Source organism: Manis pentadactyla, chromosome 3 (assembly GCF_030020395.1).
Source record: "Manis pentadactyla isolate mManPen7 chromosome 3, mManPen7.hap1, whole genome shotgun sequence".
Taxonomy (NCBI): domain Eukaryota; kingdom Metazoa; phylum Chordata; class Mammalia; order Pholidota; family Manidae; genus Manis; species Manis pentadactyla.
The window spans coordinates 189,517,013-189,543,992 of NC_080021.1; the positions used below are offsets into that span (position 1 = coordinate 189,517,013).

The 26,980-nt window shown below is 45.7% G+C and overlaps 1 protein-coding gene across 1 annotated transcript in view; it reads right to left on the reverse strand.

The window, feature by feature from the left end:
- GABBR2 (gamma-aminobutyric acid type B receptor subunit 2) overlaps positions 1-26,980 on the reverse strand; it is a 338,133-nt gene that overhangs the window by 192,654 nt on the left and 118,499 nt on the right. Inside the window, exon 2 of the mRNA XM_036888312.2 lies at positions 26,838-26,975. Within this exon, the coding sequence (XP_036744207.1) occupies positions 26,838-26,975 (138 nt within the window). The remainder of the gene's footprint in view (positions 1-26,837; positions 26,976-26,980) is intronic.

Consider the following 26,980-nt stretch of genomic DNA (forward strand, 5'->3'; position numbering starts at 1 on the left):
ACACAGGGGCTTCAAGGTGTTGTGAATGCCTCAAAAACTGTATGAAAAAGCTTGTGTGTGCTTATAGACACACACATTTTTCTGAAAAGAGGATCCATGGCTTCCATCAGATTCACAGAGACCCAAACAAGCACCCCTGCCCTCAGGTGATATTTGGGTTTGTAGTGAGCACAAGAAATAGAAGCTCTCCACAGTCCCCTCAAACCAAGGGTCCATGATTCTTGTCTCAAGATTAAACAACATTGCAAGCCTCCCATGGTTACCAGTGTAAGAAAGAGGTATTAGAAAAGTGAGGGAGCAACTATTTCAGGACCTGGGATGGCATATGTGCCATCACACCCCAAAAATGCTTATCTAATACAATTTAGAAAATATTGGTTTTCTGATGTGATTTCTGAATCACACTCTGGTTGATACTTTATCGTTATTGTCCTGTTAGTTCCAGGTCTACAATTAATTATAGCTTGAACAACCTCATATGTTTGCCCTGTAGGTAATTACAGTGGTTACTGTTCAGTGAATAAATGGCCCATTGTGTTTACAACAGGCTTGGAGTACAATATATGCCTGGGTCTAAATCATGTTGGGTGCAAAATATTAACTGGCACTGACATTTTCTGCACCATTTGAGATAATGCTCACTTTGATTAGATTGCTTTGCATCACTGTTCCTCTAGCTTTGGCCTCCTAAAACTTTCTTCCATGGGCAAAGACTGCAGGTGCCTAGTAGCACTGCTGAACTTCAGAACTGGAGGAATCTGAGAAATCATCTAGCTCTGGGATTCTCTACACTGGCTGCATTGCAATTACTTGGGGAGATTTTGAAACATATTTATGACTTGGTCCCATTCCAGACTAACTGAAGCAGAATCTCTGGGCCTAGAGCCCAGGCATCAGTATTATTTAAAATTTCCTAGGTGATTATGATACCCTCATAATTATGATAAAATGAGGGTTGAGAACCACTGATAAGGTTCAGCACCTCTAGTGTTGGACAGCAGATTGAGGTCCTGAAATGGAGAGATATCAAGATGTCCATCATAGACAATAAGAGATGGAAGCAGGACTAGAATCCAGGTCTAAAGGACTCTATCAGCAGTGCTCTTTCTCCCCCTGATGGCTACCCACTTGCCTCCTATGGGCTTGCCAGGCCTTTTGATCCCTGAGCCTGATGGGAACATCAGGCTTACTGCATTAGGACCCTAACTGGAAGACCCAATCTTTCTGGGCTCTCCTGCATTATTTCACAGAACCAAGTTCATTTCTTCTTTTTTTTTTCCTTCTTTGTTTGCCTTTCTCTTTTAATTCCTTCCCTGCCCCAACTCTCTAAAAAGTGCCCAGAAATTAAACACAGCAAAGTTGAAAGAGCCAAATTAAGCCAGCCCACAAAAAGCAGGCTCCCTCCCATAAGGACCAAAGTCTGGGCACTCGGGTCTCTACTCGGAGCCTGGTAGTAAAAGCTGGTGCAGAATAAGGTGGTTCCAGAGGCTCGCAGTAACCCAGCCCAAAGGAGCCTTTGGCAATGGGGCACCCTTAACAGGGCCAGGTTAAGTGCAAAGTGGTGCTTGTTGGCCTGTCAAAGAGCTCCTTCCCATAGGCATCTGGGAATTGGGTGCTGTGTACCAAAGGAGGCCAAGCCTAAGGCTCAGCCTCCGGACAAAGCACCCCAGCAGCAGAAAGCAGTCCCTAGCCCGGCCGTGGCAGAGGATGGTCCCAAGTTAATTTCTAAACAGACTGTAATTGAGGCTCTGAGTTGATTCCTAAATAAGGATTTCACAGAGTACTTTTAAATTTATTTTATAGTTTTGTTACCATTTCTAGTTTCCCTGCATTCTTTTGAGCATTTACTGTGTACAGTGCCTGCTTTTGGAATTTATTGCAATTTTTTGTGGCCTCATACATTCAAGTTCTGTAAAAGTTTCATGGTGGCTAAAAAAGTGAATCAGTCTCAAGTTGTAAGCTATAAAATTCTTTTTCAGACTTCTTATGTGTAAGAGATATACTCTAACTATATTATCACATATTTTGTATTTGTTTACTTGCTCTACGAAAGGCTGAGAGGTTTGTTAAATTTTTCTCTATTGTCTCTGACAATTTCTCCATGCATTTCAACATGTTTTGCTTTGCATGTTTTGAACTTACATTGTTTTAAGCATATGTGTTCATTACAGTTATATCTTTACTTTTCAGGAAACATATACCCTTGCCTAATGCAAATAGCAGGCATTTAATAGGCAATCATTACATGAATTAAGGATTAAAATATTAGTCTAAGTAACATAAACCCATTTGTAACAGTATTGCTTTTTGACTTATATCTTGTTCGATACTAACATTGAAACCCTTAATGTTTGCTTACATTTGCCTGTGATAGCTCTGATCCTTTTATTTGTATTCTATTAAGATTGTTTTAAAGTGTATTTCTTGCAAAGAGCACATAAATTTTAAAACATCATGCTTATTGAATAACACTTGGTCTTTTATTTATCATTTTGTTAGCCGTCTTACTCTTTTTTTAATGCTTCATTTTTGTTTCCTTTTTTTCCCTTTGGTACTCAGACTACATATCCACTCCTCTACATTCTGTATATATTAATCTTGCTTCTTGTCTTAACGTGTTGTACTATCTTTTAATATTCTTTAGAAGGGCAAGTCATTGAAAACTTGCTAAGGATAACCTTCTGTTGCCTTGACACATAGTAGAATTTAACTGGGTATAAATTCCAAGGCTACCACTTTTTCCCTTTGAATAGTGATGCAGAGGAGAAATCTAGGACTAATTTGAGTGTTTCTGTTTTTTTCATTTGTAGTTTCTGGTTTTCTCTGCATGGACACCTAAAGAATTTCTTTCTTCTTAGAATTCAAAAAATTTGCCAAGAGAGGTCTTGGTGGAGCACTCCTGATTTTATCTGGGATGAAGGGAGTCCTTCAATCTATACACACAAGCCTTTCAACTCAGAAAAAAACATATATGTAAACACATTACAATATTTGATATAATATTCATATATATTCTTGTCTCCCCTCTAGAACACCTGATTATCTGTGTGTTCTTTTCATTTGCCAATTTTGTATCTGTCACATTTTCTCCCATGATTTAATCTCTTCGTCCTTGTTCTTTGCATTCCTCAAAAGCATTGTATTTTATTTTATCCTTTTTATTGTGGGGTATGTTCATATTCAGTTTCACTAATTTCTGGTAAAGTGGCCGGACCATCCACAGTCTTAGCAGCAGGGCACAAGGGTTCCCATTTCTTCACATCCCGGCCAAGTTTTGGTATTATGTGACTTTCTACTTTTTGCTAATATTTTGGGAATAAGGAGAACTTCATTATTATTTGATTTTTCAGCCTGTAAGTGTTATGTGGTTGAGTAGCTGTACATAAACAAGTTAGCCATTCAGGTTCTTTGTTCTGGGCATTTGCTGATTTGCTTTACAACAGCCTCAGTCTTAAACTTTATTTTCTCTAACTATTCTTACTGTGTTACTGACATGAAATTTTCAGCTTCCTTAGGAATTTTTTATGATCACATCTCTTTTCACCCCATACTCTTATCTCAGGCTATTACATGGAGACCATGTATTTTCTGCTTATGACTGAGGATGCCAAATATCTTTCTAAAGTTTTCTTCTTTACCCTTCAATAGATCAGTTTCAGAGGTGGATTATTCCTCTGCTTCTTCTGGGTATTGTGCCCCTTTGATTATTTTTGCTGTACTTTTTCAGAACCTGAATGCTAGGTGTTTTCAATGTTCTCATCCACAAAAGCAAGGCAGGTCTTTCCAGACATGGTTTATCAAAAGACCTAACACGTGAATTGTCCATGGCCCTGTTTTCTATTTGCATTACAATGGAGTATTTTTCTCAGAAAACTGGAAAACAATTATTTGAGCACAATTTTGGTGTCTAGTTAGATTCTCACCTATGCTGTTCTACATTAATGAGGTGACATTTTTACCCTCAGTGACTGGTTTTCTGATACTCTGGATCAACACAGCACATTACCTTCCCATCACGCACTGCTGCCAAGATGCAATGCCCTCCTAGCACTCTCCTGTCCTAGTCCCATCCAGCACTTTCTGGGAATTGATAGTTCTGCTTGAATTCAGAAAGACAGCTGATAATGAAGAAAAAAAAGTATCTTGGTTACTTAAAGATCAACAACTGTGAGTAGAAGAGTAGCTGTTCAATTTTCCAATTGGTAAAGTCCTGAATCTCTCACTCAGATAGTGGAGGAAAGAGGGAAAAGTCTGCCTCCTGTTTTTTAGGATAATTGTTATTTTGTAAGGAAAGATTTGGAGTGCTGGGTGGCAAAGTTTAGTAGGATTTTATCAATCCAGTTTCACCTACTTTAAATCAGTAATGCTTTCAAACATCTAAAATGTCATTGAGTCTTAGAGCCTCCTGGTTCTTTGAGGTAGGAATGACAGTCCATTTCACAGCTGAAGAAACTGTGGCCCAGAAAGGTGGCATCGTTGTGAAAGGTCAGTATCGGGAATATGGAACTGGACTTTTAACTTCATATCTGGCTCTCTTTCTTCAGCCAGCTCTGAACCATCAGTCCCAGGTGAGATGGAACAATGATCCAAGGCTTGCACTTTTTTCTGAGACTCAGTAGCATTAGGAGGAGACGGTTAATTCCAAGGCTTCCAGAGTCTTTCAAACATAGCCAGTTTCCATGGTGAGCATGGTTGGTCCTGGGAGATTCTGGGGGACACACCATTAGGAGCAGAGTGGGATGGGCAGAGAGCCATGAGCATCTCTCTGCAGGTGGGAAGCTCCAGGCCGCCATGTGAGTTCAGACTATTGAACCACGAGTCACTGCAACATAAAGCACCCAATGCCAAGAGAAGTGGAGAGCTAAGGCCACTTTAGGGAGCTGGGCAACTAGGCTTAATCCTGTCTCCACGACTGCGAGAACAAGGGCAGACCATTTCTTCTAGGTGTCTGTTTTTCCCATCTCTGAAAATGATGGATTCGACCAAAGATTTCAAGAGTTCCTTGCAACTTACATATCTATGCTTCTTTAGCCAACAATTGAGGAAAATGATTAAGAAGTTGGTTAGTTTTGTGTGGGCATGTGTTTTATTTGACCTGATTTATTCAGATAATTGCCATTATGTCTCACTCCTTTTATCAGATGCAAGGATAGATGAAAAATGTAAATACACCTCCCAACTTCAGTATCTTTATTAAATTCCAAGTCACTGATGAATTCTTGCTTAAACCAATTCATTCTTTACCTGTTATTGGGCCTCTGAGTTTAACTTTTCTGCAGAAATAAACCATTTTTAAGGAGGAGAACATAACCCAGAGCAGCCTTAGTTGTTAAATCCTAGGTGATGGGTGGTGGTGGTTGGAGTGGGGCGGAGGGGCCCAAGAAAATGATTGAGGCTTGCTCTTTTCTCTGCCCGGGTTAATCTTTTTCCATGGGTTTGCTGACTGTTTCAGTAATTAAATGAGGGAGGTATTTGTCACCTAGGGTTCCTTTCAGCTGAGATGAATGGAACACAACTTTCTCAGGAAGCTTCTGACAAAACCCTGTTTGTGGCTGGTGCCAGGCTGTATACAAAGGCACTGGGCTGTGTGCATTGGGAACTTGGGTCCACTTCAGGTCTATGCCAGGCTGCTGGTGCACCCAATCCCTGGCAAAATCTGTTTGGATACCAAGTGCCTCCCCATAGATGCCCGTGAGATTAATGTGATGTGGAGCGGCTGCAAAGTATTTCCCAAGGCAATCAGGGAAAATGAATGACTTTGCGTGAGGTCTTGAAGCCTCACTCTCACAGAAAGGTCTGCTGGGGTACCTTACTCTAAGGTTTGAAGCCTCTTTAGTCAGAGAGAGCCCGAGCTGTAACCACTTGGGGAACAATGGTTTCTCCTTCCTGTTGATGAGTTTCAGCTTTTAAACACTGAGCAGTGCACAGGGGTTCAGCTTTTCTCACCCGCTTCCATGGCATTTATTCATTGAGAATTCAAAACAATTTGTGAGGTAAGTAGAGGAGGCATTATTGTCTGTGTTCCTCATGGAGAAACCGAGGCTCAGGGAGGTTATGGTGACATGCCTGGGGCCCTACAACTAGTAAGGGGCAAAGCTGGGATTTGAGGGCAGATATTCTGACTGCTTGAAGTGATTGCATAATGAGCACCTATCAGGGGACAAGCACCACATGAAGGGCTTAGCATTCATGTTCTCATTTAGTGTACAAAACAACCCTCTGGGGTAGACACCACTATGCTCTGCATTTTCAGATGAGGACTGGCTCAGAGAGTTTAAGTCACTTGTACTTGGTCACACAGTGAGCAACAGGTAAGCAGGGAGACGCTGCTCATCCCACAACCTGCTATGCTTCTCTGTAATTAACAATTCCTAAACCACATTTACTTCTTTAGTCTGCCTTTGATCTTCACAAAACCCCACGATATAGGTAGACATTATTATTCTCATTTTGTAGAGTAGGACACTGAAGCTCAGAGGTTAAATGACTTGCCCAAGGCTAGGACTTGATGCTGGGAGATTTGGCTGGGAATGCTGTTCCCTCTCCAATATACAAGGCTCCTTCTTAGGGAGGTCCCCCGGTACAAAACGAGAAAGCAACCGCAGTGATTTAAAAGAAGGGAGAAGAAAAAAATAAGATTTGCTTAAAAGAAAAAAACAGTAATGCTGAATCAGTGGCTTAGCATGCTTTGGATTTCTAAGATAGTCCACTTCAAGTACATGAAGCAAAACTCATGTATATATTTGATTTTTTATTTCTGAGAAAATTCTTCACATTTTTCTATTTAAACTTCTATTATGAAACATAAACCACATATATCAGTGTATGAAAGATACATACACTGTTTAAAGAGTAATAACAAAGCCAATATCCAACTGCTCATCACCTGGTTTAAGAAATAGCTTTTATTTACTTGTAAATATTACATTGTAAAGTAATTTAAGTTTTTGCTCTTTAAGATACACTGGTTTTCTCTGTGGCATTCTAGGGTTTTTATTTCCTTCTCCATTTCCCTCTTCAACATCTCTGTCATTATTTTATGTAAAGAAGGTTGGAAAACAAATACTACTTTCTCAAGTCCTTTTTTCTTTTTTTTTGAGTAAAAAATGGGAGTACAATAGAGAAACAGCAAAACCAGGCCAGTGCTGGGAAAGCAGTGTTGCCCATCAGGGTGAGAATTCAGGATGTCAGCGTGGAGAGGCTGGGGCCACTGCCAGAGCCACTACTGTCTGTGCAACTGTGGGACTCCACACATTGCTTCGCCTTTCGGGATCTGTCTCCTCTGTAAGCTGACGGGACCTGCTCCCATCTCAGGGCTACTCTGAGGACTGGAACAGCATAGACACCAAATTAAGGGTCACTACAGGTAGAATGATGGCTAACTCTAGACCTAGAAGTTATGAGTAGTGAATGGTATTTCTTACAATTAGAAAGGCCTTTTCATTTACAAAGCCTTTTCCCTCAATAATACCTCAACCCTGAGGAAGGCAAAGTGTAAAGTGTACCCATTTTACAGATGAGAAGCCTCAGTGAATGAAAGGGTTTGCTCTGTGACGTGGCTGCCACCAAGCAGAGACATAATTCTAAATCAGGCCTTCTAAATCCTGATCTACTGATTTTTAAATGGCTTGCTAATTAAAAAACAATAATGATTATATTACTTGTCTGTGTACAATCAGAATGTATGTCTTTAATTTTCTCTTAAACTCTGGTGAAATGTTCCATTTTCCCCTCACAGCTGTGCAGGTGACAAATGCAGGAATTTAACAAATCTCATGAGACGCCTCTCTGGTTTCCTCAGCTCCTTTGCACTTTGCTTTCAGCTGATGTCTTTAGGGGTAAGGAGTGCTCGTGTGTGATCACAGCTGTGAAGCCAACTGCCTTTTAATTACCACACTGCAAAAATCATGCCTCCTCATGTCAATTTAGCACCTCTAATTAGTCAATAGGTTGAAATCACATCAATGGGGGAGAAAGGTATGCTGGGACCCAGCGTGATGTTCATAGTGGAAGAAGGCACAGCACATCTCTGCTGGATCCTCCCATCGCTTCAGGGCCAGCTCCTACTCATCCGTCCAGGCCTGCCCACAGCCACCTCCTCCAAGTAGCTTTCCCTGCTGTCCCTCAGTTCTCCCAGCACTGTTTCCCCCGCTTGCTTGGGTAGGCTGGATCTCGGGGACATCAGGGCTCCAAAAGAAGGGGTCACCCTACATTCAGTTCACTCTTACTGCATCAACACCTCCCATTACCAAGGAAGGGAGCAACTCCAGACGTATGAGATTTGCTTCATGATCGATTCTGGTAATTATATAAGCTGAATCAAGGTAAAAAGATTCAAAGATGCTTTCCAAGAATATGAAGCCTTTTTCAACGGGGCAGAGGAGGTCTGTGTTTTTTATTTCCTGGACCAGGGGGCTGGGGGCACAAGGAAATGAGCACAGATGTGTGGCTAGGAACATAACGAGCCAGCTGCCCCGTGTACCAGCAGCAAGCCCCCCAGCAACCTGTCAGGTCTCAGGTTCCTCTGAGATGACACGGAGAGAACAAGTCCTGCCCTCACTACCTCTTCAGAACTCTTTTTAAACAAACGAGAATTTGGATGTGAAAATGTCTTATAGGAAGGAAGTCCCTGTGCTAATGACAGGTGAGGGTTCCAACCACCTCCTGGTCTGCTCACTCCTCACCTTTTCTAGGGCTCCAGCCTCCTTTCTCACCCTCTCACTTCAGCCTTCCATGTCCCAAAGCATACCAGGTTCTCTCTGGTTCCCCCATGGAGGAGCTTTCCTGAGGTTCCCCCCACCTGCAGGCTAGGCCAGGTGTACCTCCCTACCCACCCCATCAGACCTCATCACCCTGAATTGTAAGTGCATCCTTACTTCCCTCAGTAAGACTGTAAGATAATAAGCATTCAGGCTGTCACATAAGAAGCACTCAAAACTTGAATAAATAAATGCATGAATGGATGCAAAGGGAGCAAACTTATTGTGTCCCAGAGGGAAAACTAGGGTCAGTGTGTGACTGTTTCAGGGAGGCTGATATGGATCAATATACAGAAGAAATATTTAACATGAGATATTCAAGAGTGAATCAAAAATCTTGCAAAGTACTGAGTTCCCCATTGTTGGAGGTAGTCAAGGAGATGCTCAAGAATCATCTGTCTGTAAGGGTCACAGAGGGGATTCCCGAACGGGCAGGGAGTTTGCCCTCATCAGTGTGGTGTCTTCTGTGCACTGCTGGGGGCATACCCAGTGATTTTAGGTGAGCCCTAGATTAATATTTTATATCTGAATGGGTATGTTCTCATTTACTTTTCCACTATCTTCTTAGTAAATGATACTGATTTTTCATCCATGGTATTTAAATAAAAGAATGAGTCAATTTCAAGGAAAATACTAAATAATAAAAAAAGTGGTATACAGATTCAGCAAGAACAGGAAAGTGATATGCAAATAATGAGGTCTGGGAAACATGGGATGGCAGGATCATGAAGAAGTCATAAAGAATATATGGCCCTTAGAAATAAAAATCTCCTATGCAAACATCCATCACTTTCCATTAAATTAAGCCATAATATGAATCAAAACAATATAGAATGGGCTAGACTCTTATCTGGGCACTGGAGAACAGGCACTATCAGAAGTCCCAAAGAGGGCGTGGAGCTCTCAAGTGAAAGAAATTACACAGAAAAAAGAGAAATAACTGTAGAAGTAGAAAAGGCCGAAGTCAGAGAGTTGCCATATTTAGCAACAATAGGGACATACTTGCACTAAAAAATTTTTCTTTATTTTTCTGAAATTCAAATTTAACTGGGCATCCTGTATTCTATCTGGTGACCCAAAATAACCATCAAGCCAGAGAAGGTAAAGGCTTGAGCCTATGTGACACCAACAATAGGCTGACACTGGCTGCCCAGAGAAGGGGGTTAAATCAGTGAAGAACGTGTGGTGATCATTTAATTATGTCTTAAATTAACAGAGGCTGGGGAGTAGTGGCATTGACTTCATTCATGTATCTGTCATTCAGGGCTTTCCACCCCTTCATTTTACGCACTGAGGCCCAGGGAAGACAATGTGGCAGGTGAGGGTCTTGCTCAGGCTCACAGCCCAAGCCCACAGCTGGGCTGAGCCGAACTCATTTGCCGCTCTGTGCTGCCTGCTCGGAATCAAAACAGAAGGCTGCCAACAGCATGATCATGTCATTTCGGACTACCCTCAGCAAACATGACCATCCACACCATCAGCCAGAATGCACAACCAGTTAAACCCTCCACCAGATTCAATTTATCATCATGGCTACATTTGAATGCTCTAGAATAACACACAAGATGTGAAGCAAAATCCATGTACACTACGAGAGTTCTGTTGAAGGAGATGCCACTGTGACAGAGGGCACTCAGGGATCTGAACCACTGTGCTCTTTATGTAATATCTCAGGGGCTCTGGGCAGTACAGTTTTACATCAGACTAGGTAGAAACTAAAAACAAATATGCTTTATGAGAAAGCAGCTATTTCTCTCCCTGTTCATTGAATTGGATGGAACTGCACTGAATTTGAGTTTTCTTTTTCACCCTTCTGTTGGCCGCCTCTTCTTTCTGGGCCTGAGTTTCCTTATTGTTAAAATAAGAAGACTATTCTAGGGACCTTTTTATTTTAGCTCTAAAATTTCATGATTTTGTAATTTTGTGTTTAATTTATGAACCAAAGGGAAATTCTTCTTTTCTCAGGTGAGAAAATGAAAATTGCTGGACTAGAAACAACATAACTAGAAGGGTTTCAACCAGCCTTTTACACAAAGAGAGTTATTTAGTCTAAATGTTTTATGCCTCCATTTGGATATTAGCCTTTTAGCTTAATCAAGTTTAGTCATTAGTTTTCTCATTCATTCATCAAAGATTTATTTTTTAGAGAAATCAAAGATGTGTTGATCCAGAAATCTCACTTCTAGGAATTCATCCCCAACTTACACCACACAAATATGATATGTGGCCAACATTATTCCAACAGATTGGAAACAACCCAAATGTCCATCATTCAGGGATGGCTGTACAAACTATAGTACTCCACCCAGCACAAAGGAGTGCCATGCAGCTGTAAAAAAAGAGAAAGAAATGTCTATATGTAAATAATAAAACAGTGCGCTCTGGGAAAGTTAGTTAAAAAAAAAAAGCATGTACAAATGCTACCTTTTGTGCAAGAAAGAGAAAGAGGAATAAGCACACATGCACTTATGCATACTTGCAATAAGACACACTGGAAGGATATTTAACAACTAATAAAATGGTTATCTGTAGAGGTGGGCACGGAACAGAACACAGGGAAGCTGAATGGAAGACACGAATTCTCTCCTTGTATAGTTTGACTATAGCATTACATAAAAGTTGTATATAGTTTTTAAACAAACTTAATTAACAAAAAGAAAGTCAATCCCTAAAAACTGATAAAAAAAATTAAAACAAAGGCACTTCAGAGTATATTAGGTTGGTAACAGAATTACATAGAGAAAAACTTGTGAAGGGACTTCCGTATACTGCTTTACTGTATCTAGAATAAGGAAGAATATCACCTCCCTTAACCCCCTCTCCACCACACACACACACACATACACACACACACACACACACACACACACACACACACACTCACAGCTCCTTGTTGTGAAAATATTAAACCTAAAAAAAGTCAAAAGAAGACCATGTACCTTTCACCATTCACCACTTCCCACATCTGCTTTTCTCTCTCTCTCTATATATATATATGTATACACACATGTATACCTACATGCACACATACATACAGTTTTTGTTTTTAGTGCATTTGAAATTAACTTATGGACATTTGACACTTAACTCCTAAACCATTCCCAAACTCCTAAACTGCGTCTCCAAAGAATGACATTCTCCTATGTCATAGCAGTGTCACTGTCACACTTATGAAAATGAATAGTATTCAGTGTCATCTAACGTAAGGCATCCAGATTTGAAATCTTTAATTCCCCCAAAAATGCCCTCTACATTTTAAAAATTCAGAATCCAATCAACATTCATGCCTTGCTTTGGTTGTTACATTTTTTTTAGTCTCTTTCCAGACAAGAACAGTCCCCCGCCTTTCTGTTGTTTTGTTATTTTCCATGACATTAACTGTGTTAAAGAATCCAGGCCAGGTGACTTGTGGAATGTCCTAGATTTGTCTGATTCTCATTTTGCGGTCAGATTAATGTTTAAACATTTTTGTTTACAACATTAAAAATTATATTTTCTAGCTCAGTCTGCCAAAAACATCTAGAAGCAATGAACCCCAGTGGCAATGAAGACACCTAACACCCAGATCTTGTTTCTAAATATGATTCCCCACCAGAAAAACATCAGGGATCCTTGGAGAAGTGGCTGATTCCAAGTCTAGGGCAGGTAAAATATTAAGCGCCCAAACTATCTAATGGAGGAGTGGGCAGAAGGGGACAGATAGGTCAGGAGGAGAGAAAGAGTCAAAAAGAGAAAGCTCTTTGAGGAGAAGAATGCCAGCAGCAGTGTAGAAGGAAGACTAGAATAACTGACCACTTTGCAAGCCTGCAGTAATAGTGACTCGGGCAAGGACCATCAATCAGTCGATGCTAAACTACTGGGTAAAGATTGTGGGGAAAGAGGGTATTGACATGGTCTCAAAGTCTCACCCCACAGATTACTTAATGATTACTGAGGGGAAAAGGTATCTTTACATCTAGCAGATACCAGCTTTACCACGTGATCAAACAGCTTCATCAAGAATAGTTCCAACATGGGCCTCCTGACTTGAAGCACTGTATGAAAAAGGCAGCATTCTTGCTAAAACCATTTAACCTGGCACCAGTGAAGAAACAATCAAATCGTGATTTGGGATTTGTGGGGTATTTTATAAAACAGCCGGTTTTGGCTTTCAGAAAATGTTCTTAGAGCCAAAAAACAACAGCAACAAGGGAATGTTCTAGACTAAAGTATACTAAGCACATGACAATGTATATATTGCATCTGCCTGATTGGCTCCTTGATCCCCTTGCCTCCCAAATAAATGGCAATAAGGACATTTTGGGAAATGTGAATATGGACCATATATTAGGCAATATTACTGTATCACTGTTAATTTTTTAGGTGTGATAATTATATTACAGTGATGTAAGAGAATATAATTGTTCTTAGAAGATTCATGCCGACACATTTAGGGTGAAGTGTGTGTGTCTGCAAACTACTGTCAAGTGCTTCAACAAAAAAATGAGTGTGTGTTTGTGGCGGGGGTGGCCACGGGGAAAGAGAGGGAGAGGGAAACGTGGCAAAATGTAAACACCTGGGGAATCGAGGTAAAGGGTATGTGATGTTCAATGTACTTTCTTTTACCTTTTTTGGCAGGTTTGAAATGTTTCAAAATACCACATTAAAAACTGACTGCAACTGAGAGACACAGTAGATTTAATATATTTCTAAAGATCCATGAATTCCTAATGCTACTTACATAAAAGGGGAAGATTAAGAGAGAACCCCAAATCAAAGATTCCTGGAGATTTTCCTAGATTACAGGCCATATGCTGGATTCCAGGGTTCCGAATGCAGACAAGGGGTGGGTGCAGCCCTACCCTTGCAGAGGGAGCGGCTGACAACTCTCAGGGAAGCTTGACAACAAACAGGACGTTGAACCTGTGATGCGTATCCTGGAGGCAGTGATCTGGCTGGGAAGGCTTCCCAGGGAAGTGGTGGGTAAAGAATTGAGTAAAGATCCTCTTTGCTGGCTGTGCTGTGCTGAGGATCTAGGGATCCCCTATGCCAGCAATGGGCCTGGAGTTTCAGAAGACAGGATGAGAAGGGAGTCACTCCCTGGTTCATGCCAAGTCAACACATCATCTTAGAAGCAACCAGGACTGTGCTATGTAGCAGCCTATGTGGGAACGTGGGGGAGAAAATCATGCTTATACCAGCATTTGGGCATAATGTTTACATAGTCATCTAACCTAGGGTTTTTTAAATCAGTTGAGCACCTCCCACTTTTTAAGGCGCAACCCTTGTATCATTAAATAAATTATTTAATTTTCTTAGCCAACAGATTCAAAGCTACAGCCTTCTGTATAATTCCAAACAAAAGCAGGTTATACACTCTATTAAAAAAAACCTACCCATTTATTATGAAACTACCCAGAGCAGAACCATAAGTACCACATGCTTGAAATATGTAGCACGGTTACTGATCTTCACCAACAACCAGTCCATTTATTTTCTGAGTTCAAAGGAACCATTTATTTTTTATACACAAGTTACTGGATGAGTAATAAGTTTAAAAGTGGTGTATGTGTGTGTGTGAGTGTGTAGGCATGTGAATGTGTGTGTATATGTGTGTATGTGTGTGCGCATACATGTGAGTGAGAGTGTGTGTGTGCATGTGTGTGTGCACGAGCGTGCATGATGAACGATCTATGGGGAGAAGTCAGGCCCACCCTGAGAGGCTCACACCAGCGTGGGTTGTCATCTTCTGACAGGTAGGAAGCTCCTTGCCAAGGTGAGCTGGGGAGGGACCCTGGAGACATGGAGGCAGATTCCGGGGCCTCTGGAGACCCTGCTCCTGTGCCCCAGGATTCTCCTTGATCTTTGTATCTTACTTCCCTCATTCTGAAAACAACCTAACTGGAAGATACCTACTCTTCTGTGCCCACAGTATTACCCTGAGGGTTCAGTGAGATTGCATGAGAGGCAGTATGCCCAGTGGTTGACAGCATGGACTCTGGAGCCACTTAGTCCTGGCAATCCCTTGGCAAGACACTTAACCTCTTTGGGCCTCAGTTTCCTCATCTGCATTCAGATCCTAGGGTTGGCGTGTGGAGAAAATGAGTTTATTTATTTATGCATAGTGTTTAGAGCCATGCCTGGCCCACAGCAAAAATCACAGAAATGTAGGCCAGTGGTATTACAGATTGGTTCTATGACAGGCCATCCAGATGTGCCCATGCATCATTTCTGAGCACATACTCAGTGCCAGGTCCTATGTGAGGGCCTTGGGGGTACGACCAGGGCTCAGACACGGACTATCCTGAAGTTCATGTGGTGGTGGGTAACACTGACACCTCATCAGAACACTAAATATGTTGAAGAAAAGGCAAAGATGAGACGAGTGTTGAAAATACAAAAAGTTGGGGTGGGTACCTCCTTCTGCTGGGAAGCAAGGTTGGGGAAGATTAGGGAGGCTTCCTGGAAGAGGTGATACTTGAACTAAATATCAGAAAATGCAGAGGACTCAGCCACGTGAGGAAGGGGACCAGAAAGGGAATCTAGCAGCGAGAGCATCATGGGCAAAGGGCCCAGAACTGCAGAGAGCAGGCTTGTGCCTCAGCATGGAGGGGAGCATGCTAGAAGGGCCCTACCTGAAATGCTGGTGCCGCAGCACTGCACTACTCGTAGTGTGACTTGACACAGGTGGCTTGAACCCTCTGGGGTCTCCTCCTTCACCTGTGGAATGGAGGGCTCTCTACCTGGAGACCTCTGGTGGAGACTGCATGCCTAAGAGGCGAGTGGCTTAGGAACAGAAGGGAACCAGGCCCCAACCCATGAGACTGCAGGGAAGGGAATCAGATTTGGGGCACAAGAGGGAAGACCACAGGTTTAAGGCAGGTACTGACGGCTTTGAGCCACAGGATACAGGGAGTAATGAGATGACATTATCAACGCTGCCTGGCCCATCAGCTGGCCCAACCTCTTCCCTTTACAATAGGAGGCCCAAGAGGACCAGGGATGGCTACACAGCTGATTCCAGGTCCTGCCTCTACCTGGGAGGCAGGCCAGAATGCTTCCTGGGTGTCTCAGGCCTTGAGGTGGGAGAAGGAGCTCAAAGTATGGTGTGGGGATCCTGAGGGCTATGTGTCAGGTCATCTCACGACCAGTCCAGGCTCAGGGCCATGCCCCTGCCGTGTCGCAGATGAGGAGCTGAGACTGGAAGAGTCTAGGTGACCTACCCAGGGTCACCAGCTAACAAGTACCAGAGCCTGGATGTGGACCCCAGCCCACATGACCTCAAGCCCAGGAAATGCACCTGGTATGACATATATACAAGTTGACCAAGTTCATGGCCCTCTGGGCCTCTGCTTCTTCACCTGTACAAGACCACCTTTATCACATGAGATGAACACAGGGCAGTCAGTGCCCTGCGGTGACACAAACTCCATGCTTTTGTCCCAGAGCACTGGCTCAGCAGCCACCAAGCACCCCTGCCTCATGTAAGCATTGCTACAGTCATGAGAAGAAACAGACAGTGACGGATGAGGGTGCTCAGGCTCCAGCGAGGGCAAGCAGTGGGTGCGAGGCCACCCAGCAGGGAGATGACAGGACCAGAAGGGGAAGCCAGGTCTCATCATGGTGACCCAGTGCCCTTTCCCTTGCCCGTATTTGGAGCCATGGGTCCCCTCTTTGTGCTCCTGGCCACCATGGGGCTGGGGATCTTGATGGCTGAAAGAGATTCCCAGGCCAGTGTGCCAGGCCGAGGCCTGGGCAGGACAAGGTCTGTCTGCATCACAGTTGGCAGGAGTCCTCACGGCCTGCAATGCTGACTGCAGGCATGTCTGCGGGCGGCAAGGCTGACCGTCCCCTCAGTCACTCCGGCACTCTGGAAGTGGATCCTGTATGCTGAAGCCCCTTCCAGAGCCTGAACACCTACCCTCAAAACCCTTCCCTCTCAGCTGACCCACCTGGCCTCTCTCAGAGCTCCCAGGTAATCCTGGGTGAGAAGCACCTTAGATCAGCAAGAATCACCTAGGATCTTGTTAAAATTCAGATTCAGGGTCAGTAGGTGTGGGGTTGGGGCCTGAGAGTGCATTTCTAACACATTCCTGTGGGGTCTGTGGACCACACAGCTCGAGCCTCTCCAGACTAGGGCTTCCCAAATTTCCCCAGTGATAACAAGCCACTTAATAAAAATCTGCTTCCCAGGCTTCTTCCCTAGAGATGCTGATCAGTGGACCTGGGAATCTGATTTTTAACTAGTAATTCAGTAACCCCACTTCCACTCCACCCCACCTGATGAGATCCCACCATCAGATACATTTGGGAAACATTGCCTAGTCCAGCACCCTCATCTGCTGCCTGAAACCCCTCTTAGCATCCCGACCCGAGGGTGGCTCAGCACTGCCAGGCAGAGGTTCCCTGCTGCATGCGGGACTCGCCTGCAGCGCCCAGGAAGCGCTCAGGGGCCCAGACCCCTGGCAGCAGGATAGGGTGTCAGGCCTGCAATGTCCTGTCCACACACGTTATTTCTACCCTCACAAACAACCCTATCAGGTGGGAATTATACCCATTTTACAATTTGTCCTCCTGGAGGGAGTTCCTTTCCACTTCCCTATCCAGTTCTTTCCTGATTCCACTCAATGTAACCTGCGGTCATGCCACTTACTAGAAGCATCAGCTGTCCTGTAAGTAGTGCGAGTGATTTATTTATTTAGAATGAATTATTTATACCCCACATATTTCCAGAAAGGGGTTGAGGGAGTAAAAGATGCATAAACGATGAGGCCATTGGGTGAACACACTAGGAACTGATATTACTTTAGATGCCATGATCTTGAATTAGAAATGGGGATCAGAACCTTGAACTGAATCATTTACCCGATAGACAGGGAAGATATGTGTTGGGCCCTTGGTGGGAACAGACTGGGAACTGCGATGCAGTTGACAGCATCCTGTCCTTTTTGCCTCTGATTCTGTGAAAACTTCACCAGAAAGGAGCGTGTGAACCTCGTACTGCTGCCCTGGGCTTGTTTTGCCTCTCCTGCAGGTCCTCCGTTTTAATCTTACTGTTCTGAATCACCTTCATGGTCTGTGATAGCTCATTCCACCCACACAACTTTGAATCTGAAAACATAAGTTGTCAAGGAGTTTCCTGCCCTGGGCCTGGCTGCGTCTCCGATGGCAAAAACCTCAGTAACGGGGATGCCGGCCTGAGTCTGTAGCAGTCTCCCTCTGCCCCCTCTTCCCTGTCCTATCTGATGCTCTCAGTGGCCCTAGAAGAGGGGCAGATTAGTTGCTCTACTGCACAGATGAATTCAGCAAGGCTCCAGGGGGTTGCCGATTTGCCCAAACCTGTTCTGTCGTGATAGACATAGAAGCAAAAACTCCCCAGAGCTGCTGGATTCCAGGCCTCCATTCTGGCTACTACACCAAACTGCCTCTCTGCCATGTCCACCTGCCTTACGGTGGTGGCATTCGACAGCGAAATTTGCGCTGGTCTGGGAGAGCCTGGGGGAGCATACAGCAGGCACTGTGCTTGTTGAGTGAAGGAATGAATAAATAAATATGAACATGAGTCAATGAATGAAAGAACGCATGACAGCAGAGTGCCTCCCCTTCCTCCCAGAAGTTCAATGGGTATTTGAGAGCTTCTACTTCCTCCTACCCATTTTCATCCAAACCAAAAGCTACCGACCTTTCCTCGCCTCATGCGTGACATTCCACCCATTCTCAGAACCGGACTTTACTGCACCGACAACCAGTAAAGACGCATCCATGGCCTCTAGTCCTCAGAGCCTCTCCCACGCCCTCCACTTGGCCCATAGTGCATGCCCTTAATATCTCTTTTCCTCCTCCGCCTACCACCTTTTATTTATTTACTTTTTTGTAAACGAATCCAGAAGGTGGAAGCATCTCATAGATTATTAATGTGCTAAGTGGCCCCTCTGGAGACCAGCGCCAAGAAATGGCTCCAGCCTGCCCTGGATTATTGGCCTCCGTGCTCTTTCTTAGAGAGCAGCCGCAGCCGCAGCAGCAAAGTTTCCAGCTGTGCCTAATCACACGGCGGCTCCTAAATGGTTTTCCATCAAGTCCACAGTCCCCGTCACCCACTCCACAGCATGGGCGTGGCAGCCGCAGGGGCTGGGCAGTGGCAGAGCTCTGGCCTGGCAGATTCCGACTCCTAGGAGCTGAGAAGCAGACGGGTGTACTCTGAGTGTCTTGCTAAAGATTCCCCCATCCCACCCCAGTGCCTCAGTTTCAGGGTCTGCAATGATAGAGCAAACAACCTTTGTTGTCCATGCAAAAGGGGGTGATCTTATAACTCATAATTGTAATCAGAGGTCGGCTCCTGGAGAGGCTGGGGAGGGGGGCTTGTCATTTAACAGCAGCTGCCTCATAGTCTGTACAAGTGCTTTCACTTAAAAAAGGGAAAAGCCTCCATTGACTCTCATAGCTGCATGAAACCCACACAGCTCGTTTGCTATTCCCATTTTATATAAGAGAAAACTGAAGCTGAGGAAGATAAAATAAGACCGTGGTGTATATTATAAAGCACTGGAGAGTGAACCACGGGACCCAGCTTGCTATGAGACTTAGGCAAGGTCCTATCCCCTTGGGGCCTCTGTCTCCCAGGCTGTAAAACGGTGAGATTGGACCCAATGATTGCTGAGATCCTACCAGCTATGCCTGTTTATGAATCTACCTCAAATTCCACAACCCCACAGATAAGTAAGAAACAACCATTGGATTTCTCAGGCAACCTATAGCTTTAATAAGATAATCACTGGAGAAAATCAAGTCAGATGACCAAATTTCTGTTCCTATGAAGCAAATACCATCAACCAACAGCTTAGAGCTGTGCTGAAATTCAGTAAATAGCAAAGGGCCTGATTTGGGGCTTTTCACTGACTTGGTTTTTTAAATGTCAAAGCCAAGCATGATGTGGGTTTTTCAGAAATCACATCCTAAATGTGCTGGGATGCAGTTGCCAACACTTGTGCAGAAGCAGAGCCAACACCGTCCCATGCACATGCCCTCCTTGTCTCACACGGGCTTCTCCAGGAAGGCAGCCCCCGTCACACAAACTGAACGGCCCTGGCCGGGAGGACCCTCGGGGGAGTGCCGAGCAGGCCGGGAGGCGGGGTGGGCTGCCCTGGGGAGGCCTGGGCCGGTGCCAGGAGACATGCCTCTCCCGTTGGATCATATGCTGCGGCGGCCTTTTAAAGGACAGGCTCAGCGGGATACCGTTCTTGACGAACAGTGTTGCGTTTTCCTGCGAGCAGCCCTTTCTCCCTTCAGGAATCTAACTTTATTTTCATCAGCAAGACTCTTTCTGTCTGCAAGCTGAGGGAGCTATCATCTCACTCCCAAGAAGCAAGGAGTTTTGTCCTGGTCTCCAAGGATGTCAACCCCCCTCTTGTTGCATTTCTGTACCTTCCCTGGGCTCTGCCTCCATGTCTGGTTCAAGCTACCAGCTTCCTTCTTTATCACCCAGCTCCAAACTCTCTGGCTTTTCTCCCCAGGCCCCACATGTTCAGAGGGACAGATTAGTTTGGTGGGAGGTCTGCAGGTCTGATAAAAAAAAAAAGTGCAAGATAAGGTCAGAAGCTAGCCACCTTCAGATCTCTGAAGTCAGTTATTCTAAGGGGTCTGAAAAAAATTTCAAAGGAACCATATTAGTTAAAAAACATCTAGTCCAGAGATGGGAAATGTGGGCTGAGGCCGAGCCAGATGCCATTCGGGTCTCCCTTTGCTTCCCCTTGCCGAGGGGCTGCAGCCACTGGGTGAGCCATTGAATCCTCTGTCTGGTAGGCTGACGATCTGCTCTCATCATTAGGGCCAAGCCTGAGGCCTAGCAGGCAGGCACCACCTCTCTGTCAGCCACCACTCCCTGGGGACCACTCAGCATCTGAGACAGGTCTGCACCCAGGGTGCGGGGGTGAATGAGACCAGGCCCTGACCCCCGGCAGCTCCAGGCCAGGCTGCGGGCAGGCACAGGGCAGCAAGCACTGCAGCAGGCATGCACAGGTGAGGGAGCACAGGGGAAGGAATGGGGGCCCTTTTGAAAGGGAGCGGCAGCCCAACAGCGCTGGAAAGGATGAGCACAGTCCTGCCAGGTGGAGAGACCATGGGCAGAGGGAACAGCCCATGAGGCCAGTGGCACAAGGGGGCATGAGGCAGGTGGGGAGAGGCAAGGCGGTGGCGTGCCCCCTCTGCCACACCACTGACTGGGAGCTGCAGCTTGTCAGCCCTGGGTACTGGCCCCCACAGCAACCCCTGCTGGCTTCTAGAGCTGCATGGCTCTTTGAGAGATGTTTCTGGTTCTCTGTGGTGTAGGTGGGGAGATGCAGGAGCAATGGTTGAAGTTAGAGGGTTGACTTGATTTTCTCCAGTGATTATCTTATTAAAGCTATAGGTTGCCTGAGAAATCCATGTCCTCTTTCCAATAGCGACGGCATGGAGTAAAGTTCTGTGGAGAGCTCTTGTTACAGTCCAGATGTCTGGGAGATGAACACCTTAGGAGATCCCCTGACCTAGCAATTCTCCAGAAACTGGTTACCTCAAAGTCACCTGAGTTACTAGTAACTGAAACACCAGTGATAATGAGGAGTGGGGTCTAAAGTCCTTGGGGGAATTTGATGAATCCCTTACCCTGGACCAGCTCAGAGGGAAGCCCAGACATTTGCATTAGCACCAACACACCCCAGCCTCCATAAGTGACTCTTACAATATAGTTTGAAAGCCAGAAACCTGGTCCCTGCCTATTCTGTGTATTAAATCTCCCCAAGAGCAGGACTGGATGAGACAGGAACATTCAGGGAACCTCGGGCAACAAGGAACTCAACACTTTAAGCCTGCCCCATGCTGGAAGAGAAGGGCTTCCTTTCAGGGAGCAGAGGCCCTTCCACCCTCTAACTTCAACCATTGCTCCTGCATCTCCCCACCTACACCACAGAGAACCAGAAATATCTCTCAAAGAGCCATGCAGCTCTAGAAGCCATGACGCCACCCTCCTCCCCAGCACCAGATGTGCTCTCCAGTCTGAACGTGCTCTGTCTCCAACGGCTAGATCCTGACCCTTCCCAGGTGTCTACCAGGCTGCACCCTAGTGGGTCCCACCCAGCGTGAGACCCAGACCTGAGCTCCCACCACAGGCAGGATCTGACCAGGCTGGAGAGGGACAGAGCCTGCACATCACACGCTGGGCTTTATGCAGGTCCCTGCATCCAGTTGGAGGAGCTGACACTCCCCTTGGCAAAGTGACTCACACCATGACTTAACCAGTATTAGCCTCTCTCTATGCAGCAGCCACGAATCAGGAAGACTGGTGAAAGGCAAAAGTTAAATTTAACTGACTTTGGCTCCAGGATGAATTTTCACCCCTCTGTTGCTTGGCTCCTTATTTTTTTAGCATCAGAAAACAGAAACAACTGATTATACATTCTCGACCATCTCTGTCCAACAAGCATCTTTCCCCCAAAGGCCAGTCAGAGCTCCTTTTCAATTACACAAATTACATGCATTTTCACATTTGCAAAACTCTGTTTCAGAGCCCAACTCTGAATAAGTTAAGGGATTCACCAAATCCCTTGAGTGACTGCAGACCCACTCATCCAGACCTCCACCTTCTCAGCAAAGCAAGCTCAGCCTCCTGAGGTGGAGAGGGAGTGGGGAGATCCCCGGAGTGTGGTCCATAATAAATGGGGCTGCACTCCCTGAGAGTATGGGGAGGCACAAATCAGGCTCCCAGGCTACTCCCCACTGGGATCCAGACCTCTGTTCTCACAAGCCCTCTGGCTGGCTCCGTACTCGGCTCTCCTGCGCTCATCCTGCCATTCTGCTTCTCTGGTCCCTGGAGCTCTCCAAACTGATGGGGGCCACCCAGTCCCCACCTGCCCAGTGTCCCAAACCATGCACAGCTGGAGCCCCTGACGTGGCTAGTGTCTGGCAGCAGATACCTAGAGCAGCAGTGGCTGCGTGAGAACCACCCTAGGAGCCCATCATGATGCAGAGGGATTCTGTTGAGATGGAGGCAAGAATCTGCCTTTTCTCCCGAGTTCTCCACCTCCCCGTGGTCAACTCCACATTGTGGGAAACCTGGCCATGGAGGGTTTCAGGCTTCCCAGCCTATTCCCTGTGCTTAGTTCAAATTCAGCACTAAAGTGAGTACCTACTGTGTGCTGGGCACTACACTAGGCACTGGGAACTAGGAGATGAAGAAGATGGGGGTCCCTGTCCCCAAGAAGCTTACAGTCTAGGAGGGAAGACCAGGATATACCAGCAACTATTTTCCACAAAATGTAATTCATTTAACAACAGAATACCAGAAGCGATATAGAAGTGAGGTAGAGCCATGCTTCTCAACCTTCTTTTCATGACTATTCTCCTAAGAAGCCTTTGTAGGCATTTTTTCTAATCCCATCCCACTCATGAAATTTTAATATCACAGATATACTATATGTTTATGTACAGTACATATATCTGTGCTTTATACATAAAAAAAAGAGTAAGATTTATTTCCCTCTCCCCACAAGAACCAATTTTCACCCCCTCAGGGTAGATGGCTCCCATTGGGAAGGCATTATTTAGGAAGGGACAATTCATTTACTTTTGGGATGAGAGACACAGAAGGAAAAGGGATCAGGGAAGGCATCACAGAGGAAGTAGTAGCTATCAAGGGTTTTGAAGGATGAGCAGGAGTTCTGTGAAAGAGAGAAGGGACTCAGTCTCCCTTCCTGGGCAACCTGAACCTCTGCCTTCCTCCCAGATGTTAGTGCCTATGGTAGTCAGCCTCCCAGATGGTCCCAGTGATCCTCACATCCTGCCATCACTTGTGTAGTCCTCTCCTACACTAAATGAGAGCTAAGCTGTATAATAAATAGAACACAGCATAACGAACAGGGTGCAACTTCAGAAGCAAGACCTGAAAAAATTTTGCACCTCTGCCTTGTTCTCCTAAATGACTTGCATTGGGGGAAGTCAGCATCCAGGCCATGAGGACACTCCAGCAGCCCTACAGAGAGAACCACATGGAGAGGCACCCACTTGCCAGCCATGTGAGGCCACAACCTTGGGAGCAGATCCTCCAGCCCCACTCAAGCCTTCAGATGATCTCAGCCCCTATCCCTCAATCTTTCAGCTGGACCCCAAATGCCATGGAGCAGACACAACCCATTCTGTGGGTCTGAATTCCTGGTCCACAGAAATAAGGAAATAATAAATGACTATTGTTTTAAGCCACTAAATTTCAGGGTCATTTGTTACACAGCAATAAATAACTAATATAACCCCCACCTCATGACCCAGTTTCCTGTCTTGTCAACTCCTCTGTGCTGGAGGTCCGTTTTGCTCATGGTGAGGCCGTGGAACTCTGGCTGGCAAGCCAGGAGTCTCCAACCTTGTGCTTGCTCCTCCAAGTGGGTCCCTCACTGGGTGGGGATTTTCTGGGGAGCTTGGCCTCTCATGTCTGGACAAAATGTCCATGTGCAGATCCTTCCATCCCTCTGTGCCATCCTCCCTCCCTCCATCCCCCAATCATTCAGCAGGTACCTAGTAAGGTCTGTGAAGTGTTAAGTACCAGGAAACACAGCAGTAACTCAGGCCCAGGTTCTGTCCTCAGGGAGCTCATGTCCAGCCAACCATGCCCCCACACCTGAAAAGCCCTAAGAGAGGGACAGGCTCTGGCAGAACTAAACAGTGGGAAGTGAGAAAAAGAATTTCTAGAGGGGCTACTTTAGATATCACAGTAAGAAATGGCTTCCTGGAAGAGTCAGCATTCAAGCTGGGTGTCTAAGAATGGGTAGCACTTGACACACTAGACCTGGGGAGACTGGGAGGTTTTGGATGGTAGGAACAGTATTGCAGGAAAGGCTGGGAGTGCTAAGTAATCAGGGTGTTTGGGGAGGAGCAGGAAGCAGGGCACAGGTGACAGCAACACTAGAATGAGGAGCACAGTGCCTAGAATGTGCTTGGGACCATTCTCAACACTTTTTAATCATTAATCCATACAGCAGTCCTGTAATCAGTGCTCTTATTACCCTGATTTTACAGGTGAAGGACTGAGGCTCAGAGGGCAGCACCTGGCCCTGAGGACCAGGGAGTGTGGTGTGCTCCTCAGTTTTCAGGAAAGACAGTGAAGCACAGAGTATGTAAGTGACTCGACCAAGGTCTCACAGCTGTTTGTGGGCCCTACAGGGCTCCAAGCCAGCCTCCCATGGCACACTGAGCTGTGCTGACTCCCAGGTCTACAGTTAGGTTTGCACCATAGCAGGCTGAGCTGCTTTTCTGGCTCATCTCCCATTGTATCTGCCCACAGTCAGCGTGGCCTGCTCTGGCCACAGCAAATGACTCATGCTCCCCAAGCCCACACACTTTCCCACCTCTTGCTTTTGCACGCCCAGTTTCCCCTGCCAGCAGCGCTCTCCTCCACGTCTCCAGCTGTCCAACGCCCGCTCCTCCTTTGCAGCAAGCTCTGCATCACCTCCCCTGAGAAGCCTTCCTTGACTCTGGGCTGCATGAGTGGCCCTCCCCTGGAACCCCACTCCACCCTTATCACTTCTTCACCATGGCCGACTCCCACTTGCCCTGTGGGCCATGAGCCTGGGGCTCTACCCTCAGCCCCAACGCAATGAGCCTGGCTCACAGAAGCCCCTGGTCAGTGCAGGTGGAGTGGAATCAGACCCCTGCTGTCTGGTTCCCAGTTGGTCCTCATTGCCACTTTCACCACTTCACCCACTATACTCCAGCCCTACCACCTCTTTTATGTTTCCTGAACTGCCAGGTTCTTCCCAGCACAGGCACCTGCATTTGCTATTCCATCTACCCAGCCAGCTACTTTGCACTCTTCAGGTCTCAGCTGAAATATCAGCTCCTCCAAGAGGCCGCCTTTCCTGACTGCACCAAGGTAGTCATTATTTACTCCATCACCCTGTTTATATTCATCCCAGCCCAGCTTCCTTACCAAGGGCTGGACTGCCTGAGTTTAAACCTGTCTCATTACCTAGAAGCTGAGGATCCTTGGGCAACTTGCTTAGCCTCTGTGTGCCCCAGTTTCCTTATTTATAAAATGGGGATGAGTACTGATAGCATAGGGCAGTTGTGAGGATCAAAAAAGTTAATGCAAACAAGTACCCAGAAGAGTGTCTGGTATGTAGTAAACCTGACACCCATATTAGACAAATATTATTAGCTCTCAATATTATTACTTAATTGTTTACTTGCTTACTGCCTGTCTCTCTCCTAGAATGTAAGCTACACAAGGGTAGGAGACATGTCCAAACATTCTCTTCAGCAGTAAATCTTCAGCGTCTACCAAAATTTCAGGCAATAGTGATTTGCCCATTGTATTTCTTGGATTGATGGATGGATGGATGGGTGATGGAGTGATGGATAGATGGATGGATGGATAAAGCAAAGAAGTAAAACATGTGCATGGGCCCTATTTATCCTGGTTGCCATACCTCTCTATATTCTTCTTTCTAGAATTCCAGATAACAGCTAGCACTGATGAGTTTCACCTTCAGCAGACCATATAACTGTTGGTGGAGCATTCAATGGTATGTAACATTTGCCAGTGTAAAGAGCAAATAACTGGCCAGGAGCCCCAGGAGAAGCTTAGCTAGGGAAAAAGGCAGTCTTAGTGGACAAGAGAATTCCAGCAGAGGGGACAGGTCTGGCAGGGAATAGATAAGGGATCATCTGCTTAAGGGAAGACTGGGAGCAGGGCTCTGAGGCCTGAGGTCCAAGGTACATTTAGGGAAAGGTGGGTTGTTTGGAGGGGCTGAGGCAAGGAGTGAGTGGCAGGGACAGGAGATGACACTGGACAGGCAGAGAGGCCAGACTCTGACAGCCCTGAAAATCAGCTAGGATATCACTGAAAGATTTCAAACACACCATGGTGGTGTCAGGCTACTCTTTAGAAACCCACTGTGTCAGCAATGCCAGGACAGGCCAGAGGGTCAGGCCAGGAAGCAGGGGCAGCAGGAGGCTGTGCAACCTTCCAGTAGGAAGGCCTGAACTGGGCAACTTAGGAACCATGTTGGGCAAGGAAGCTTCCTGCCAAAGACTTGTGGCCAGAGACAGCCCCCCAACCAAAGGTGGCCCAGGCCTTACCTGCACCAGATTCCAGCCTTGGAGGGACTCTGCGATGATGGACGTAACAGATGGACAGACGCCTCCAAACACCATCAAGTGGTTCGGCCCATATTTTATTGCATCGTAGAAGGCTTTCAACCCTTTCGCATTATCACACTAGG